Here is a 21,593-nt window from a genome sequence, read left to right as displayed (position 1 = left end):
AGGCTTAAATCAGGCTGGTTTGTAATAATTTATAATAGCATATGTGTTGCATACCTGCAGGCTAACGGATCAGAATATAGAGCATAACGGACTCATCTTCAAAGGACTCGGATGGTTGTATTGTTTCCACTGTGTGGGATGTAAAGCTCATCGTGATGTTGAGATTATTGTTTTCTTTTACAACCTGCACTGCTAAATGCCACTTCATTTTATGACTGTGTATAATAATAATGTGTATCATGTATTGTAAAGTTGCTTGTAAATAAAACAAGCTTTATGAAATCACAATTTTCTGATCAGTGATTTTTATTTGTAGAAAAAAAACATTCTAGGATTAAACATGTCAAAATCAATGCAAATAATTTGCGTAGAAAGTTCAAAACAATAATATAAATACAGCTTATACTTCAGTTTATAATATTAAATTCTAAATAGTGCACATACACATTTAGATATTTAAATTCAAAGTACATTTTTAGGTAGCAAATTAAACAGTCAGTGAATTATGAATGAGATTTCTACATTTGAATATATAAAGTTTATCTTGTGTTAACAAAACATGGGTTGGTGTTGGTATGGTAGTCCACATCCAGTCTGATCCGAGTTGGTCGTGTGGCTGTAATGATCCCGATCTATCAGCTTCATATACCTCTTATGTTGAAGACATGTTGACTTCTTTCTGACGCAGCCTCTCTTTCTGTTGGGAGCAAAATATGATCAGTGTTATGGATTAATGCACATTCAGGGGACACAAAGACAGAAGAGCATTTTATAATTTTGTAATATGTGCTGTCTGTTTTAGGTAATATTTTCTATTGGAGACATAGAATGAGAGCATTTGTGAATATTTATGTGTCTTACATGTTCAAGAGCTGGTTTAGAAAATGTGCGTTTTTAGAGGAAAATCTCTTTTTTCCTCTTCATCAAATCGACTCTACTGAACTGAATCCACATCTTACCAGACTGTTTGGGTTGATCTTTCTGGTCTCCACCTTCTTCTCTGATGTGATCCTCTTCACTGACAGCTGAGCCTCTTTTAATCTACAAAAACAACAAATTCATTGGTTTAAAACTTTGGCACGTGTATGAAAAATGAAGTTATTTACAGTATAAATTCAATGTATGAGCCAGAAAATTGGTTTTCTGTCACCATTTACAGAAAATAAATAAATAAAATAATGTCAGTCAGTCAGTAGAAGTTCAGTTCAGTCAAACCAAAAGAGACATTTCCTTAATGACATGAGGCAGGGCTGCTCCACTGTGTGCAAACCTGTCACATGCAATACATACAGACATTTCTGACTGGACTTTTTTACAAAACAGTAGGTGACTTTGGATTTTTACAATTGCATTCATTGAGAGAAGCTTTCTGTCATTTTCCAAAGGGTTTTTCCAGAGATTATTATTAATGTAAGTCTGAACTGAACCCACTTGTTCTGAATTCAATTAAAACAAATTCTGATACCTCTCGTTAGAGATGGTTTTGTTCTCCCTCTTCCACCTGGCCTTGAAGTCGGCACAAAACTCAAACCAGAGCATGAAGAGATGACCGGTGGTCACCTCGTTCTCTCCCGACTTGGGCTTCAGTCCAAAGTACTGAACCAAGTCCTGAAAACTGAACAGCAAGTATATAAAAGACAGAGAGAGAGAGAGAGGATTAAAAACACAGTAAACCAAGATTGGAGTGTTTATTTGTCATTGTCATTGTCAAATAACAGCATGATTTAATTCTCCAACCTTTTTTGAACAGTCATCAGCTGATAGGAAGCTTCTGCTTGTTCTTTCCGTGCTGCAAAGAAACAGACGAGGAAACGGTTTAGTTGTAGCCTGACTCCTCCACCCAAAAATACAGATTTTAAACAGTTATAATCCCCATAGAAACTCTGTTGATATAAATACTTAGAAGAAGTAGAAACATAATAAAAAATATCTTGGATGATGATGATGACCTTGGACAAATGGAGCCAGAAAAAACGTTCGGTCTCTTTGATTTGAAAGCAAAATTGGACTTTAATCTGCTGCAATTTTAGACCAATTTATGAAATATTTTTTAATAAAGGCACGTTCTCTTATGAAACTTAGTTTCTTTATTTGCTACAATTGTGATGCTCATCTTTAAAAACTTCTTGAAACATGTTTTATATTACACCTATTGCATTTTAAGAGGAAAAATATGTTCTTCATGTGTTTCAAATGACAAAGTAATCATGTCAGAAAGATGAACTCAGTCCAATTGGTCTTTTAGTGGTTTTGCAGTGATTTCCGAAAGTATTCAGACCCTTTTCCCCATTCTGTTATGTTGCAACATGATGCTAAAACTAATTTCCCCTCATCAATCTACACAATACCTCATATGCACAAAGTGAAAACAGGATTTTTGGAAAGGTTTGCAAACTTATTAAAAGGAAAAAAACTGAAACATCACATTCATATAAGTACTCAGACACTTTGACACTTGAATTTTATTTCAGGTGTCTCCCATTTCTCTTGATTGTCTTTGAGATGTTGCTACACCTTTGATTGGAGTCCACCTGTGATAAATTCAACTGATTGGACATGATGAGGAAGAGGCAAACACCTGTCTATATAAAGGTCTCACACCTGACAGAGCACATCAGAGCAGAAACCAAGTCTTTAGGTGGAAGGAGCTGTTTTTGCTGTGTCATTATGGGGTATTGTGTGTAGATTTATGAGAGGGAAATGGGCTGAATACTTCCTGAATGCACAAATGAAACCCACATGACAGGAGGGGACAAAAGATCCAACATAAGTCCAGTGTTTTCTGTTTGGAGCTCACTCTCTTTACTCACTTTACTTTAAAGCTTTGATGTGTCACTTTCCATCATAGGCAGGAAAAGTGGTGACACTCGAAAACAAGACAATTACATTACATCTGTGCCATTTCAAACACTGGGAACGGGAAGCTCTTTAACGCAGGACATCGGTTTAGTCGGATGAGTATTTGTCATCCAGTGCCGGTGTGTCTCAGGCAGGAGTCTCTCAGTCGTTGCCAAATCTGTCTGATCCCTATCTGAGTGTCTAGCCTTTACTCTCAATCCATCCTATCTACCCTTTACAAACATACACAGACAGTAACAAGATTTATCTGACTGTTAGAGACAATAGAAGAGTTTAGATGAAGCATACGGAGAAATAAATTGGGAAAGTTTTACATTCCATTTAAATGAGATCATCTGAACTCAGAGAGTGAAATATCTTCAGTAAATATTACATCTGAGCCATAAAAAGGTCTTAAAATTGGTGTCTTCACCACAAATTGTTAAATCTTAATTCTAACCTATAGTTGTGTGTCGTTAAATTTTAAAAGTAACACTGAGGTTTTGCAGCTGAACAACATACGACTGTAACTACTCACCGCTGAGAACAAAAGCCTCCATCTTGTCCTTAAACGGCTGCAGGTTTTCTTCAGGAGAATCAGAGCAAACGTTCTGCACATCTTTCTCACATCCTGATGATAAAAAAGAAACAAGAGAACGTTTCAGAAAAAGGGGGTAAAAATACACTCATCCTTTCTTTTTATGCTCCATAAATGTTGTTTAATGAAAGACAAAGTGTAGCTGCGGAGGAAAGAGAAATCAGCGTTGTTGAGTCCAGCTTTCTTTGGACACAATGCATCAACACTTTTTCCCACCAGTGACCATGAATGTGTCTGTTTGGGATAATGTACTCCTTTTCTGCCAATATTTGAGTTTTTAAATTGATAAATCATTAGCTTTCTGGAGGCTTGTTGGAGCTTTAACCCATAACTACACTGTAATGTGTGGAAAGAGAGGTATGGAAGCCCATTTCTGCCAATACAATGAAAAAAAAGATCCCCTATGTCATTATAACGAGAAACTTACTCAAAATAATGTCTCAGTATCTCAAAAGTAATGAGTTAGTATCTCAGAATAATGAGAAACTTTCTCAAAAAAATTACAAACATTTTCAAAATAATGATTTAGTATCTCAAAGTAATGAGAAACCTTCTCAAAATAATGAGTTAGTATTTGAAATGAATGATTTAGTGTCTCAAAATAATGAGAGACCTTCATAAGTTATTATTTTGAGAAAGCTACTCCTTATTTTGAGATACTAAAAGCCTTTGCGCACCAAGTCCGTATTATTTGTCCGAAATTGTTGCACGTTTAAAAATAAATACGTCACGTTGTGTCAATCACGTTAACACACCGACTCCAAAACTTTCGTCCGTCATTACAGTTTTCGGAGCAGGTTAAATTTTCTGCATTTTTTTCACATCCGTAAAAGCCAAATGAGGGTTGTTTGACTACTCAGAGCCACCGTCCATGCAGACATCATCATCCAAAATGGCATTCGATAAACATTCACTTTGTCTCCCAGCACAAAAAAGCACTTTACAATAGAAAAATAAATGAATACAAAGATGCAGAATATAAAGATAGATCCCTTTTTTTTTCATCACAATGCAAAGTTTTCATCTTTTTTTTATTTTTTACTGGCGGAAATGGGCTTCCATATAAGAGGAGAGAGTTTCTGGGTTAAACTAGCTCCACCTGTGCCCCAGCAGGAGGTTATGAACACAGCTTCCTCTTGATATCACTTGTTGTGATTCACCCTGAGATGGCGACTTCAAACTCTCTCTCTCTCTCTCTCTCTTCCTCTGCCAGTCTGTGGCTCCATGTTGCTCTGCATCCAATCAGTGGATCAGAGGAGCCAGTCTGCAGAGCCAGTCATAATAGAGGCTGCACCCTCCCCCCCCCACCCAACCCTGACGCTCGATCAACATCTCCCAGATAAGATTACAAAAGAATACTGTTTTCTTTCGGGATTTGTGTAAACTGTGGAGACGGGTATCTCTCTCTCTCCCTCTTTCTTTCTTTTGTCTGCCTTTTGTGTTCGACAGAAGTTTGCTTATTTCAGACCGAAGAGGGTTATAGACGTTCACATAAACAGAGCCGGCTGATGAGGAGCACGGAGCCTTCAGATGTGAGACTGAAGCAGCGATTTGGTTTCATAGTGAGAAGATTTTAAGGTTTTGGTGATGACATGTTTAGACATAAATGATAGCAATAACATACGAAGGAAATCAAACGCAGGCTGAGCAGAAAGTCTTCAGGAAGGAAAATGTCTTCACAACCCATTTATATTTTATAAATAGCGTAAATGTGCCAAGAAACTTGCTCCACAAGTGTGAAAACAAAGAAATATCTAAATATAGTCGACTAATCGATTAGTTTATTTAATCAACTGAGTTTCTCCACGAAGAATCACACAAAAGCATCACTTTAAATCTTGTGTTTACCAGAGATGTGCTCATAAGTGTCTAGGAAATAAGACATTCAGCATGAAAAAAGCATAAAAAACGACTAAATCAACTTAAGAAATCTTCTCCAAAACGACAGATTAGTCGACTAATCTAAGTCGATTAATCGTCTAAGAGGGGGCAGCTCTAATGTTACAGTTACATGTACAGAGGATATACTGTAAATCTACACAATTTTCCGTTTTAGGGTTGAAGGACATGTCCGTAAACTTAACGGAAAAATGAACTGGTAATTTTCTGCCAGTCAGAGTGATTTGAGAAAACATGTTTTATGTAGTAATTTGGAAGAATTTCAAACCTTTACAGTGAATGCGCTCGTTTTAAATGCAATATAGTCTTTGGATTTCCTTCAACAGTCAACACGGATGACTGAAGAGAAACTAATCTTCCCATAACTTTGTTGGGAAACATTTCATACCAACCAAACAGAAAACACAGGGAGAGTGAAGAACGACAGGAACCAGGCATGAGGGCGCTTCAAACGGAACAAAAGGAACCTGCGACGGGCGATCCAGATTGCAACGGTGGTTTGGGTAGACGGGCCGATAACGCAAAGCTGTGTTGAGAGGTAAAGAAAGCTATCTGTGGCACACATCTGGGGGCCACACTGGAGCCCAGGTGATACAGCCGAGCAGGTTAAGGGTCCGTGCATCCCTGCAGAGATACCACAGATACTGGAGGTCTGGAGATTACATAAGTGGGGGAGCTACGGTCTCCCAGCGCTGGCGACAGGGGCACAAAGGCACGGCGATGGGAGATCTGATGGGCAGGATGGATTAGAAGCTGGATCTGAAAGGCGCCAGGCCTGTATCAGCAGCGAGACTCCTGTTAGTCTCTGAATACACGCACAACGAAGTGCAGGCAAAAATACACATACAACAATGCAACTCACTCACAATCAAACACATGTAAGAGTAAGCATTGTCCTCAACGTGACTTTAACTGGCTGGCATTGCTGAATGGCGTCATATGGGCACACTTAGAGGGAGAGGAGAAGGATAAGAAAGACGAGAGGAAATCTTTTGTTCTGGGGCTTAAAGTTTGGTAAAAGAAGCAGGCCTTCAGCCCTAAGTATAAACAGTTACTCAATGGCTGGGGCCGGTGATGGGAAACCAGGGTGGTGAGTTGTTGTCTGAGGAAAAACGATGCCAGACTAGGCCGAGGTTCGGTCTGTGGGAACCTCTCAGAATCAGAGTGATAGAGTTACACAGCCCGGCTGAGGTTTTCAAACAAAAGCACACAACAAAATGACCACAAGGCGAGACTATTCCGGTCACCCAGTCACATAGTCGCTGAAGCTCAAAGTGGAGCTAATGTTTTGGGGATTACCATCTAATGAAGAAGAGTATTTGGCATTCATTACTCCAGACAGGGTTTTGTAGAGAGTAGGAGTTAGATAAAGGTTGCATTAGTGATGTCACATACTTGTCACGTCTCGTCCGAGCTGTCTCAGGTCTCTGTTGAGGTCATCGAACTTGACCTGTGCAGCCAGGAAGACGTCCTGAGGTTCAGGAAGCGGGAACACACTCTTCTCCGTGCCAGCGTTCTGGTGTGATACGATCAAAATACAGCAATAAAAATCAGTAACTGAGAAGTTTAATGTATCTTATGACACAGGAAACACACTAGAAATGTTAGTTTTGAGTGTGTGGATTATTTGTATTTGAACTAATACCGTGTCAACATTGTGCAGGTAGTACGACACCACAAAGTCCACCAGACTGATACGATTGTCCTGAGAAGAAAAGCAGGAGACGCGTCAAAACTGCATCAGTAAAAAAGTAAAACCTTATTGTGCAGGCTGGTAGCTCACTATCATATCACAGTGCCTTTATTAAAACAGTTTAATAAGATGTATTTTCTCTATAAAGATAATTCATTGCATAATATTCAGACTGCATGCAAGGTGTAAATCACTCATAGATTTGATATGTGTTTAATAAATCCAGTTTCTATGAGTTGGTAAAAATGTTCTCTTCAGATCATAGCAATAAGCTTTATAATTGCTTTATGGACTTTATTGGCCTGTGCTGTAACCCTGCGATTGGTGGAGATTGTTGAGGTTGGGCAGAAAAACATTGTGCCACATCCTCTGCAGATGTTTTATGCAATAAAATCCTTTGATTTACAGTTAATATTCTCCTAAAAAAGATGTTGGAATTGAACATCAATCAAAGATATGACAGTAAAGTTTCTCCTTTTGATCAGGTTTCTGGAAATTAAACTACATATGATTCAAAGTAGTGTTGGTGCATCTATAAATACAACGATTTACATTTCCTTTGCATTTCCCTGCAACATTAGAAACAGTTCTCTGCTTTTAGCCAATCAGCAATACGCTCCACCTCTTACAATCTTGCACTTATACTTCCTCCCAAAGAAAACTATATTTACTAGTAAATGACACAGTACTACAGCAAAAGAGACAGTTCTCAGGCCTTACTCTGCTCTTGACGTCCTTCAGTTTAGGCAGAATCTCCAGGCCGAAGCCGTCGGCTTGACCTCTGGTCCTGTTGCCTCCGTTCATGTGGTTCCCCAGAGCCAACACCAGTCCCATCACATCCGTCACACCGTCGCTCTCCAGCAGAGCCTTAAAACAGAAAAACACAAACACAGGATCAACTACATTTTATGGTTAATATTCACATCTCCAAGCACAGATACATACAGTATCATAAGAGAAATATATAGAATGTGTACTTTACTCTACTGTAAAATCGCTGTAAATAAAAGGTAAATACTGATTGTGAATTTTTAATTTTTAAAATCAACATATTTAATCACATACAAGCCTTTTTAATTAACATGCTGAGGATGATCCAGTTGTGATCAGACAGAGCAAAAACACATAAATGTAGATGTATTTACACCCAAAAATGTACTGAACATCCTGTCATTGAAGTAAGACAGGCATTTGGTCACATACTTTAGGTGCCACTCAAAGATAAATGATCAATGGAATATTGACTATTGGGGGCAAAATTGTAAAATACATATAGTACAGTAAATGAATATAGGCTATCATGAGAAGAAAGGTCATGTGTAGCAGGTTGTGGTTCCCTACCTTACAGACAGATGAGACTGTGTTGAGTTTGCGTTGGATGGACTCGATCCCGTCGATGAAGGCCGACTGGAAGATGATGCAGTGAGCTCTGCCTGCAAAGTCTGGGATCTGAGAGAGCTCATACAGGAACCTGGAGCACAACCACATCAACAGCAAGAGGACAACATGTGATGATATTATCCATCCCTCTTAGAACTGCTGACAGAGTTTAAACACATGTATATATATCTATAGGCCTGAAGTTTGTCTCCTCAACATAGACACAAATCAACAGAGATACTGACTGTTCGGGTTTGTCCAGCAGTTTAACTTCCTCTTCCTCTGACGTCTCGTAGTGTTTCTTGATTCTCTCCAGTTCATCCGGCTGCGCTCTCTGACACAATGACAATAAAATATAAAGTTAGTCACTGGTTCCCAACCTGGGGGTCCCAACCCCCACTGGGAGTCGCCAAAGCTTCACCGGGGGGTCGCGAAGCCTTCTTGATTTTAAGGGGAATAAGAAAAATATACAGTTGGTCTACATCTCAGCATTTCATTCATTTCTGTGAAGAAAACTAAATGAAATTGTTGTTTTTAAAGTTTGGATTATTGTTCAAAATATAAAGTTAAACTAATCTCACAGGATAAAGACACGGTGAAGACCTGAACACAAGATATATACCAAGAGCCTTCCCTCTAAACGCTAAACAGCCTCGCATCAGGGAGGAAAAAACACTGCATTTGTCCAAAAAGAAGCCTATTAAGTATGACTGATTGCTAAAAATAAAAAAAAATATACACAATACAGAGAGTTGCATTAAAAGTTCCTAAAAGTATCAGGAAAACTCTGATTCTGCAATATTCACAGGAAATAATCTGCTCAAAATTCATCCAAATCGCTCGTTTTACACAAATTTCCTGCAGTTCTTGCGTTCACTATTTGGGTTTAATTGTACAGTTTATCAGTTGTGCTGTGCTGTTATTGTTATGCATTGAATAGAATATGAAATATTAAAAAAATGACATTGAGTCAGGGGTCGTTACTCAATGAAAGAAAAGTGGTTCCTTAAGGAAAAAGGTTGGTAACCACTGAATTAAGGGGTTCATAATCAGTTAAATCACAGTATGTTGTAGTAGTAGTGTGCTGTAATACCTACATTTTCATACAGTGCTTCAATGGTTTCCAGATCCACCACAGAGTGATCCACTGCCAGTACAGCTAGAAGGGTGAATGTAAAAAAAAGCACATTTTAATTGGAGATAAACAGTTAATTGGACACTAGAAAATATACAGAAAATAACAAAAAAGAGAAGTCAAGAGGCCAAACGGAGAGCTACAGATCTCCAGAGGAACATGAACACATCAGTTTGGGATTATCGATGCAGATTGTCTCTCTGTAACTGTCTTGCTGACATTGTGGTGAGAGTTTCAGCCTTTAATCCTACTTTAAATTCACCAACAGCTCGTATTCAGAGTGAAGTACAGGGTAACTTCGGGGTGATGTCGGGGTTAAAGTTAAACAAGGGGGGATGTTCAGGGAGCTGCGGTTACCTGAATGTTTACAGATGAAGGCTGCAGGTTCAAGTTCCCAAGACCGGCTCAGAAATACAGATAGTTTAGTGGTTTTTACTGTAATTTTAAAGTCGGAGACATGATGATGTTTGTTTGATTACACACACTTTGAGGTTTTAATGGTGATTCTCATGATAGTCTAAATGCTGTTTCAGAGGCATTTTCCACCACGACAAGAATAAATATCTGGAGGGAAGCACTGAATAAACGTGGGAAAAAAACTGGCGCACAAAAATGATTTAAAAAAAAAAAAAAAGTATTATAGCAGCAGAAGCTTCCGTCCAAAAAAAATCATGTCAATACTGGCCAGTGGTGGACGAAGTTTTCAAATCCTTTACTTAATGTAAGTAAAAGTAGCAATACTAGAAAAAAAAAAAAATACTCTGTTCCTGCATTCAAAAGTCTTTTTTTTTATCAACATGTACTTTAAGTATCAAAGTATTCTATGCAGTCAAAAAGGGCTCTGTCAATATTACATTACATGTTATTATACTATTTAAAGGGGACATATTATGCTCATTTTCAGGTTTATATTTGTATTTCGGGTTTCTACTAGAACATGTTTACATACTTTAATGTTAAAAAAACACATAATTTTTCTCATACTGTCTGTTTGATTATGCCTGTATTCACCCTCTGTCTGAAACGCTACGTTTTAGCGCATTTAAACGGAATGGCAACGGAATTGCGTTGCTAGGAAACAGCTTGGTTCCATGTTTACATCCTGTCAGCTGTGTCATTCACATACACTGCAACAGGAAATAAATTGGGACACATTTAGAATGTTTACGTTTAAAACTGTGAAATGGTCTAAATATTGTAGATTTGTGACATCACAAATGGACAGAATTCCTAACGGCTTGTTTCAAACGCACAGTTTCTGAATACGGGCTGTGTGTATTTCTCCATGGATTGAGTGTTTTGATACTTTCACAGTATTTATATAGCACTTAAACCTGCTTTATAATACAAAAGACATGAAAATCTCACTTTTTACAATATGGGACCTTTAATAAAATAATAAAATATCTTTTTTTTTCACTTTATACACTGTTGAGTGGTTTAATTTACTGTATAACAAGGCCTTGTATTTTATATATGCACTATATGTTTTGAAATCTTCAACTTCAGCTGTCAGATAAATGTAACGGAGTAGAAAGGAGTAAAAGTACAATATTTTCCACTGAAATTAAGTGGCGTAAAAGTATGAAGTAGCGTAAAATTAAAATACTCAAGTTAAGTACAGGTACTGCAGAATTGTTGTTAAAAACAGTACTTGAGTAAATTTACTTTCCACCACTGATACTGGTCGTTTTTGTTTTTTAAAGGCCATTAAATAAGGTATCACCTAAACTTTTATTTTTGACGAATTGTGATAAAAGAACCTTTTTCAAACTATTTTATTCAGCTGTATTTTTTATAGTTAACAATTATACTTGTATTTGAGCTGCTCACAACAAACACAATGAGCCTGTGTATGAAATCTGAGGTTCTGCATTATATTACGTTATTGTAACCTTTTGAATGAGTCCAAGTTTATTTCCTGTTGCAGTCGTTCTTTAAAATCAGCATCTGACAAGAAAAAAGCTTTGACCTTTTTGTTTCCTAGCAACACAACTGAACCAATGAAATGCCTCCACGACTCACCTTGCTGTATGTCTTTCATCTCCAGGTGGAGGCTGGATATGAGGATGCCCACGGCCTGAGAGCGCTTCCCATCCAGCAGCTTAATGATCTAACACACACACACACACACATACAGTTACCATGACGACCGTACCACTAGAAACCATTAGTGAGTCATTAGTGGAGAGTTCATTGTGAAAGGAGGGAGCAAAGGTCATGTTATGCTTCAGCCTAATTTATAACTTCATGTTTGAACTAATGGGATCTTCCTTTGCCTTTTTTTTATTTAATTGTGTAAATCTATGTTTCCTTCTCATTCTCTCTTAAATGTTTTAACGCATTCGTATGTCATATGTTTTGTACTTTGGATTGTTTAAGACGTGCTATACCAATAAACCTATAATATTAGTGCCCTTATTGCTTGCAGATGCTGTAAACACACATTAAATGAGGAATTGTAGGCAATTATAATATCAGGATTTTGGAGGAAGTGATTGCATAGACACAGAAACAGAGAACTAATATACCTTTAGTGTAAAGAGAGTAAATATATCACAACTGTACGTTGAATATAAAATGCTTGATTTGTGGAAGACATAAAGTCAAACATCATTAGTGTTTTATCCCTCCAAAAATCTCATAATTGTTTCTCAATCTGGATTTAAAATGCTCTTTTTTAATGATCTGGCATCTGTAGACTCAATGGCATCAACCCCCTCTAGTGGACAAACTACATATTGCAAATAATCCCAAACCTTAAAGTGTGTTTTTGCATGATGTTCCAGTTAATTTTGCATGTTTTACCTTCCTGGTTTTGGCTTTCTTCACGTACGCCTCTGACAGCGGCTTCCTCTTGGTCTGCGTGGTGGTTTTGGAGAAGAGATCCTCAAACTCGCTGGCGTTAATTATAGATGGTTCCTCTAAAATGTTCCACAGTGTTTTGCTCCTGAGGGAGAGAGAAATGTAAAGTTTATTTATTATGTATTATTTTTAGATAATACATATTTTTAGATCATAATGGACCTTTAATTCCAGTTAAATTTTAATAAGATATTTAATTTCTTTCACAATTAATTGTTTGATTTATATATTTTACTGTATTGATTCATACAATAATTGATTTTGTAATGTCTTGTGTATTTAAATTAAAAGTATAAAGAAGGTTTTCTTTTATTATTTAATTAAAAACTTCACTGCTTTCAGCACTTCAAAAGACACTTCAAACCCTTTCAGTGCCTTTACTTTTAGATTCAAACAATTCACATTTTAATTTATTTAATTTTAAATAATAATAATAATAATAATAATAATAATAATAATTAATTTAAAATGTTTTATTTATTTATCTAATAACGATTTTGGAGATCCACGGTTATAGGACTCATTAGGCAACAGCTTGGGTCCGTGTTTACTTCCTGTTAGCTGATGTCATTCACACAAACTGCAACGGGAAATAAACTGGGACACATAAAAGTGTTTACAGTGAAATGGTCTATATACAGTATAGTGTGGATTTGTGACATCACAAATGTACAGAAATCCTGATGGCTCGTTTAAAGGCACAGTTTCTGAATACGGGCTGTGTGTATTTCTCCATGGATTGAGCGTTTCGATACTTTCGCAATATTTATATAGCACTTAAAACCTGCTTTATAATTAAAAAAAGACATGATAATCTCACTTTTGACAATATGGAAGCTTTAAAGTCAACCTACTTGTCCTGGACCTGGATTCTGGTCCAGTAAAGAGGCTTCATGGGTCGGGAAGGCTCCACCGTCGGTTTCCTGGGAGGTGTTTCGACAATGAAACCCCCAACTGGAGCAGGAGGTGGTGGGGGAGCAAAGCCTGGCATGGATGGAGGAGGAGGAGGAGGAGGAGGAGGAGGAGGAGGGCCATTTGATGGCTGCATGTGGTTTAGGGGTGGCGGAGGTGGAGGAGGTGGAGGAGGAGGAGGCGGAGGTGGTGGTGGAGGGCCATTTGATGGCTGCATGTGGTTTGGAGGTGGCGGAGGTGGAGGAGGGGGAGGAGGCAGATTGTCTGTTTTGGTTGTCTGAGAAGGAGCAGGAGGTTTTCCTGATGGAGGCAGTGTGGCTCCAGGTGGAGGAAGAGTTTGAGATGGAGGGTCATGTGATGAGGAGTAAGCATCGTCCCTCTGACCTGCCAGGCTGAGGCTGATAGAAGCCAGGTCCAGCTTTTTGGGGGTCATCTTCTGTTGCTGAGGGCTCGTACAGGCTCTCCCCGCACCTTCTCCATCCTCAGGAGTCTTAACAAACGTCTCCCGGTCGGTCTGGACGCACACTGTGCGGAAAGACTTGTGTAAAAAGTCGTCTCCCGTTGATACGGCGACGTCTTTGAGTTCCCCACGACGGCGGGTTCCGACCTGGGAGAGTTGGGCCTGCAGTTCGGCCAGAGAGAACTCCAGACGGGCGACGTTGTCCTCGTTCTCCACCCTCAGTCTGGAGAGCTCCTGACCAAAGTCCTCCTGTAAATAATATTAGTTAGACTCTCTCTGACCCTCTCGTGTGTCACCATTACAGTCGAGCCAAAGGAACTAAGCATTGATTATTCATTAACAAACTGTACATCTCCAGTAATTAAATAATAAAAAAGTAAAGGTATTTCCAGAATCTTCTTACCATCAGGATAAAAAACTTTCAGTAAAGCTTTATTCTACGGCACACATTAACTTTGTAAGTGACATATCACTGTGCTCGCATTACATGATGCAAGAAAAATATAAACATGTTACTTTGTATGGAAATATAATAGGTGACATTAATACAAATAAATGTACCAGATGATAAAATGTGTGCTTGAAAAGTGTTGAAAAGCAAAATTTATCTTGCGATATCAGCTGTAACTGCAGTATAAGAGAGATATACCGTAGAGTGACTTCATTCTCTGCTCAGGTAGACATTACTCCTCTATATCTTAACAGAGCAAATCGTTGTTTGTTGCTATATTAATGCTCTGGGTATCATATAGAGCACCTTTAAGTGTATAAATCTGCTCAGTGCATCAGTCATACTGACCTGTAACGTCTCCAGCTCCTCTTTGCATTCTCTCTTCAGCTGCAGGAGAGCAGCCTGGTGCTCTGAGAGGAAACAGAAACATCATACCACAAACAGATGTTCATTATTACAGCTGTGGTGCCTGAGAGCGCTTTTTTTTTTTTTTTTTATCACAATGGGTGCATTAGTGATGTGGCCGAGTACAAGCTGAAAACAAACAAATTACAACAACTGTGACAAATCAGATTCACGTTGCAGGATGCTGAGGGGTGTTTGAGGATATTTTACCAACGATACAGAATTTAACCAGATGATGGCAGTAGAGCCTCAAATGTAAGAACAACATCCAGACTCTGGCACACAGCTCTCTGGCATCTTGGACTAACTATTTAATCAAACATTTATCTGCTAATGGATGCCTGAACTTCCTGAATGATCAGTGAGAAAGTGGATTTAGTGTCAGGACGTGTGTTTTCAGGATGGTGGGTGTGTACATGTAGAGCACACAGTTTGATCCCTGTTCAAACAACCTCTGATAATCCTACTGATAAATGGATCGGTTGACTATTGGTCCGTGTGACCATGATCATTTTAACTTTGAGAACTCATCCAAAGGAAGCACTTTTACTCCTTTAAAAAGCTGTGAGTGACGTTTGATGTCTATTAGCTGTGACTCAAAATAGTGTTTGACCTTTTTTGTCCTTTACAAAGTAATCATTTTGTCACTAACAAGTTATTTGCCAGCACCATGTGGTTTCATTCAAGTCAAAATAAAAGCACAGATCACTGTTTAAAGATCATTAAAGATCATTTGTTTCCCCTCAGATTAGTTTAATGCAACGTAGGCAGCTTCACAAATTCAAATGACTTATTTTAAGTCTAAAAACTAAAAATCTTTACTGCTGTTTCTGTCTGGTGCGTTCACTCTGTATGTGCATATTAATATGCAAGTGTTGTGTTTGTTTTCTGTCTGTTTTTGCTCTTTTTTTGTTTGTTTAATATATCATTACTACTATTTTACTTGACCGTTGAAGTACTTTTACATGTATCTGTATATATTTGTATTTTTTTTCCTCCTTTTAAATTAATCTTTTCATGCACAGATGGAAAACTTTATACATCTAACATGTTGCAGTGGCACAGTAAATTAAGCACCATCTGTTTTTCAATAAAACAAATCTACAAAAAATAAAACTAAGAGCCATGTTTCCATGGTAACAATCAGTGACACCTGCTGACCAGTGGCACCAAATGACAAAAAAAAGAGGAAAACATGGTTCATAATCTGTGGTTTTCTAACAAAGTTGTGGAGGGAGTAATGAAAAGTCTCAGTCATATCTTTATGAAACTGGTCCCTGAAAACCTTTTTGGTACCATTTGATCTTCTTGCAAATTCAGCAAATACTTACTAGAAACAATATAACGATTAATAATACAAGAAATACGTTTTTATTTAAACTTTATTTTAAGTCAATAGGCCTATGTGTAGAATTTGTATGTGATTATTGCATTTTCAAGTTATTCTGGTGGAATACACTGAGTGGCCACTTTATTAGGTACACCTGTACAATCTATTGCAATCCAGTTCAACAGCTCAGCCATAAAGTTACTTCTGTGTTATAATAATAATGTTCAGTTTCTGTTGACACTGTCATAGATGAGTTAACTCAGTTGTACAGTATGTTTTAGCACTGAGGTCTTAGTTAGTGATGCTGTTGTACTGCATGCAAAATACTAATATTTTGCATGAAGGCTCCACAGTCTGTGTGACATGTGACCCCAGTGAGTGTTTAGTCCAGTAAATCCCTCCACATACTGAAGGTGCTGGAGTCTTACGGAGTGGCTTTCTGCAGGGTGGAGTTGTATTTACTAAAGCAGTAGAGCTTGATATTACATCCATCACATGATATCACATAGTAAACACTGTGACTCCCTCGACTGCTCCGTCTCAAATGAACTAGACTGTCAGGAATATTCACAACATAATATAATGAATCTTACTTTCATCTTAATTTGATCTATTTATTTAGATTTATATTAGTAGAATTTTCTCTAATTGCCCGTATTTTTTTTAACCCTAATGATCTTAGGCCCTGTTTAACAGATAAATACACATACTTTACACACTTTTATCTGCTTGATACTTCATGACTGTTCCTAATTTTTGTGAGATTTGTGCAAAACTTTTTGCTTATTTAAACTTTTTATGAAATACTTCTCCTCCCAAATCTATAATAACATATAAAACATGACATATTTCTTTGCTTTGTGTAATAAAAAAATCCTTTATGCTCATTTCTGTGTTTAGTCATCTTAATCAAATGTGCAAGCTCAGTTTGTAGCAAAGGGGAAAGTAAATACTTTTCTACATAATGGATTATAATCAGGTTAGAAGAAAAAAAAAACATATTTGAACACATATTTTTACACAGAGGAGGTGGGAAAAGCCAACGTTTTTATGATAAACATATGAATGTGTATTAATACCTGCTTCTGTGTACTTGAGCCCAACTTTTTCCTCTTTAAGTGGCGGCCAGATGGCTTGTAGGCGACCAGGAGTTCTTTCCTCTCCCTCTCCTGGGGTGGATGCTTCTGACTAGGAAAAGAAAAAAACAACACATTTATAACATAATAAATTATAAACAGAGCTTCTTTTACACACAGGACAGTTTTCCAATCACGGCTCTGGTAAAAACCAGTTGATGCTCGATGTTGATTTTATACACAGTTCGTACTTTGCCGTCAGGTGAGTCTTTCTTCTCTGGCGTCTTATTGGAATTTCTCTCAAAAAGTCCTCTCAGCACATCTTTATCTGCTCTGTTCTTCCTCCTCACCGCCTCCAGGTCCACCTTCTCTGCCGGGTCCCTCTTCAACGGCTTCGGGGTGAAGAAAGCTTTGAAGGCATCGAACGCGGCCTCGGCGCTGGACACGGAAGTTTTCGTGGACTCGAAGGCATCCTCCTCTGTTTCAAGTTCTTTCGTCTCTTCTTCAATCTCATCCTGATCTCCCTCTGCGTCCATCTCCGTCCTCTCCTCTTTCTCATCTCCTCTCTTCAGGAAGTGGGAGATCTGGTCCAGGAAGTTCCCCTGGACTTCAGCATCCCCTTGCTTCTCAGGGGAAACGTCCTTCCTCGCTCCTTGAGATGAAGGTCTGATCTGGGCCACGGTGTCGTGCTCGGGCCCGACCACCCCCTTCCTCAGGACCCTCAGGCCCCTGAAGAGGGCCGGGAGCTGGATCTGCTTGTCCGTGGGGGAGCCCGGGGTGAATGTGGCTCTGGTGCAGGCGGATCCAGGTGGAGGGCTATCAGATGCAAATGTTATGGACATATATGGTGAGGTGTCTTTGGGTATGCGAGGATAGTGGGCAGAAAAGTCTGGAAATTCATCTCTTTTCTCTTCTTCTTCTTCTTCTTCTTCTTCTTCTTCATTGTCCTCCTCTGCACCCATCCTCTCCTCTTCATCATCACCAGTTTGCTCCAATGTTGGTGTTACTATCGGTTCAACCTGTTCCTCAGCTGCTGTCCGAGTCACCGTTATCACTACATGTTTGTGTTTAGATTGACCTTTCGCAGATTCCACGGGGTCAAAACTCACATCCAAACTGGAGTGAACGTGTTCGTAGTGTTTGCTTCCTCTCTGATTAGCCACTTCGGTGCCATCCTGCTTGACACTGACTGGTGCAAGACATTCACAACCTGTATGTGTGCAGTCATTTGAACATTTGTCACTTTGACATTTTGGTTGCAGAGCTTCCTTCCAGGCGCGTTCATCCTCCGATATGTGGCAGCCCTCTTCGCTGCAGCCGTTAACTCTGTCACAGTGTTCGTCTGGCGTCTTATTCTGCTCTTGATTTGTTGCAAAGGTCTGTTCCTCTGAGCCGTTTCCAGCGTTTGCAGCCACGCTTTGCTGCACCGTTAGGTTGACATTATTCCTCTCCTGCTCTGTCATGTCTGAGTCATTCCCTGCTCCTCTCCTACTTATATGTCCCACTGAGTTGGAGGTCATCCTCTCCTCGTCACGAGGAAATATGACATGCGATAAGGAGACATTTTTCTTTGGATTCAAACTCAGCTCAGTGTCTCCTTGCATTGTGTCCTCATTCTCCTCCTCTGAGAGGGTCCTGTAAAACTTTAGAAAGGCTTTCTGCTCCTCCATCGCTCATAGGTTGCTCATGAAGAAAGTTTTATCCAGAGAAGAGGGAGCAGGAAGTTCTTTGAAAAGCTTTTGCCACAATGTCAACATTGTGGTTATACCATTTAAACTCATATCTGAGACTTAAGTGCTCTATCTTATATCAGTGAAATTGGTGTTCAGGCATCTGTATGGCATGCACTACTTTGTAAAAACTGCTGCCAGGCTCATGCAACATCCTCTAACTATTAATAATAATGCGAAAGGAATGTTTAAGTCAATAAAGTCATATCACCACTTCTGAAAATCCAACATGTTTCCGCTCCAGTTTGTTGAAAAGAAATAGATTTATCCTTTCTCCGCTACAACAGCTCCTTCATGTCTTACCAGAGAACTGAGTTTCCAAACCTAAAACTAGAAGTTAGTCACTCAGAGCAGCCAATAACAGGAGAGAAATCCACACAGTAATGGAAAAGGGAAGGTTTCCAAGCCTCCGTGGCTCTGCCGGCTACAGTGACTCAGCTCAACCACAATTAAAAGTCAAGTCCTGGTTTTAGCTTCCAAGTCCTGCCTCTGGCTCCTCTATAACTTCTGCAGTAGTTCGCAGAGCAGCATCCTGCAGGCTGTCATGCTGTAATTGGAAGCAGATGGTGACTTCAGCCACTGTTTCTGACAGATCCGTGAGCCGTGAGGCAAAAGAAAAGCCACCCAGAACAGATGGAGGGACACCACACCCAGAGCTGCAGGAGGGTAAACAGGACTGCCGGAGATCATTATGGTCTGTAAATCCACAGCAACAGGGAGGTCTCTCAGCTCCCCTGCAGGTACTGAGCAACAGACGGCTAATCCGGGCCTCTTAGTGGGTCTAACCCCACCTACACACCACTGAGCTCACTTACTACACTGTGGAGGCACACAGAGGTTCTGTCAAATGAATGGTTGTGAAAATAAAAGCACTTAGTTTAGTTATTGGCTTTTATATTTAATGTTTTTAATGCATTATGTAAAGTGCTTTGAATTGCTTTTTTATATGAAACTCCACAAATAAACTTTCCTTATTTCCTCACTTTTGTGCATAAATAAACAAATAAACAAATAAATAGCTTTTCAAAATAAAGTAACACATTCAAATGGAAAAGGAAATATTAGGTAATAAAAAGTGACAAAGAAATATTTAAAAATAAATAAACCTCAATAAGTAAATAAATTCTCAAAATAAGGGTACAAATAGTGTCACAATCAAGAATGAAACGTTGACACTGAAATATATAAATAAATGCCTAAATATTCTCAAAACAAAGATACAAATAGTTTCACAGTCAAGCTGGTGATATCAATCCATACGAAATAAGGAATAATTTGATTGTAAAGTGTCAAAAAAGTAAGAATGAACAAATCTAACAAACATATATAAATAAATGTGTTTATACGTTCTCTAAACAGGTGTCACAATCAAGAACCGGATGTTGAAGAGATCAATACAAAAGAAGAAGAATGTTTGAATAAAAAGGAGAGAAAACATAAATAAATAAATAAATAAATAAAATAAATAAATAATAAATAGTAAATATAAAAAAGATCTAAAAACTGATAAAAGTGGAAAAAGAGGAAAAATAGATGACGATAAATAATTAAAAAATAGACAAAATAATAAAATAAATAAATAGGAAATAAGGCCAACAAAAATGATAAAACACAGAATAAAGCAGTGTGCCATGAAAAAATATTTAATAATGCAATAAAATATCTTAAAGGTGAGATTGGTGTGAAAACACTTCTCCTCAGATGACATAATATCACAAAGAAAAACAGGAGGGGAGCAATTTAATAAAGAAAAGTAAGAACACGTAATATGCTAAATATGTGTACATTAATATGTCCACAAATAAAGGAACTAATGGCTGAAGAAAACAGAGAAAGTCTTAGACTGACACACATTTAAAGCTACATGAGGAGCTTTTTCTACTGTTTTTTATGGATTCCTGAATTTAAAAAAAAATCAAACTGAGACTGTAAACTTCCTCCTTCGCTGGTTCATGTTTGGGTTATTCTTAGTTCTCGGGTTCCACCTTTGTTTGCTTTTATGTTCCTTTATCACAGCCAGCAGCAGCAGCTAAGTGACATGTTTACTGTAGGTGTCATTAACTTTCTCTATTACTGGACTCAGAGACGAGCCTGTAACCTGCAGCGGTGACTGGCTGCACAAACTGTTTTTGCATTCCCCTGGTGGGACATTGTGGCCTTTATTATGTGAGCTGTATTTATGTAACGCATGAATCCAGATAATCCCATGAAATAGCATTAGAATCAGAGCACACACACATAACGCTGGTGAACAAACACACTGGACTGGATCCAGCATGAGGCTGCAGAAATACAGTGTGCCTATAATGTGCTTTATACAGTAGATCAACATACTGTAGTATAAATGATCTTTAACAGACATAAATTTACCAAATAATTTCTGTTGATGTATTGTGGGATTATCAATAATTTAAATCCTGTTTGAGTTCAGAGTAGTTTCAGTCTGGATATGATATTTAAAGAATAAAGTCCAGATTCTCTACTTTATTTTCTCTATTTTAACTGAATCTCAAGCCATATTTCTGTTGAGCAAGTTTACAATTTCAGATAAAATGACGAAGACACTTATTTATGTTTATTATTTATATATTTTATTTGTTTTTGTTTATCTTTGTTCTAGTACTCTGCTTTACACATTTTCTTTAAAATAAAACCCTGTTTTAAGAATAATTTTGGATTGCATCTTTGCATGAAAGGTGCAATGTGTTATTATTTAATTAATTAATTAATGTATCTATTTATTATTATTATTATTGTCTATATTTATCATGCAATGTGTTACCTTAGTGTGAAAACAAACCCCTCACGAAACAGAATCAGC

At 38.1% G+C, this 21,593-nt stretch overlaps 1 protein-coding gene across 1 annotated transcript; it reads right to left on the bottom strand.

Moving 5' to 3' along the window:
• Positions 1–288: 288 nt before the first annotated feature.
• Positions 289–19,509, bottom strand: fmn1 (formin 1). Its single transcript, XM_037750437.1, has 18 exons — positions 17,294–19,509; positions 17,046–17,154; positions 14,580–14,641; positions 13,263–14,029; positions 12,352–12,493; positions 11,569–11,656; positions 9,506–9,567; positions 8,654–8,742; positions 8,370–8,499; positions 7,749–7,895; positions 6,981–7,040; positions 6,731–6,851; positions 3,377–3,469; positions 1,738–1,789; positions 1,466–1,615; positions 960–1,041; positions 647–697; positions 289–615 (listed from the first exon to the last, which is right to left on the bottom strand). The coding sequence occupies exons 1-17, from the start codon at positions 18,710–18,712 to the stop codon at positions 653–655; spliced, it is 3,618 nt and encodes a 1,205-aa protein (XP_037606365.1). The 5' UTR covers positions 18,713–19,509; the 3' UTR covers positions 289–615; positions 647–652.
• Positions 19,510–21,593: the final 2,084 nt, after the last annotated feature.

The sequence above is a fragment of the Sebastes umbrosus genome, chromosome 18 (assembly GCF_015220745.1).
Source record: "Sebastes umbrosus isolate fSebUmb1 chromosome 18, fSebUmb1.pri, whole genome shotgun sequence".
NCBI lineage: Eukaryota > Metazoa > Chordata > Actinopteri > Perciformes > Sebastidae > Sebastes > Sebastes umbrosus.
The sequence above is the reverse complement of the archived record's forward strand: the minus strand, read 5'-3'. Positions and strand labels throughout refer to the sequence as shown.

Coding starts and splice junctions, on each gene's coding strand:
- fmn1 (XM_037750437.1), bottom strand. CDS start 18,712: ATGGAGGAGCAGAAAGCCTTTCTAAAGTTTTACAGGACCCTCTCAGAG. Junction 7,041..7,748: donor TGAAGGACGTCAAGAGCAGA/GTAAGGCCTGAG, acceptor TTTTCTTCTCAG/GACAATCGTATCAGTCTGGT. Junction 698..959: donor AGATCAACCCAAACAGTCTG/GTAAGATGTGGA, acceptor TGCTCCCAACAG/AAAGAGAGGCTGCGTCAGAA.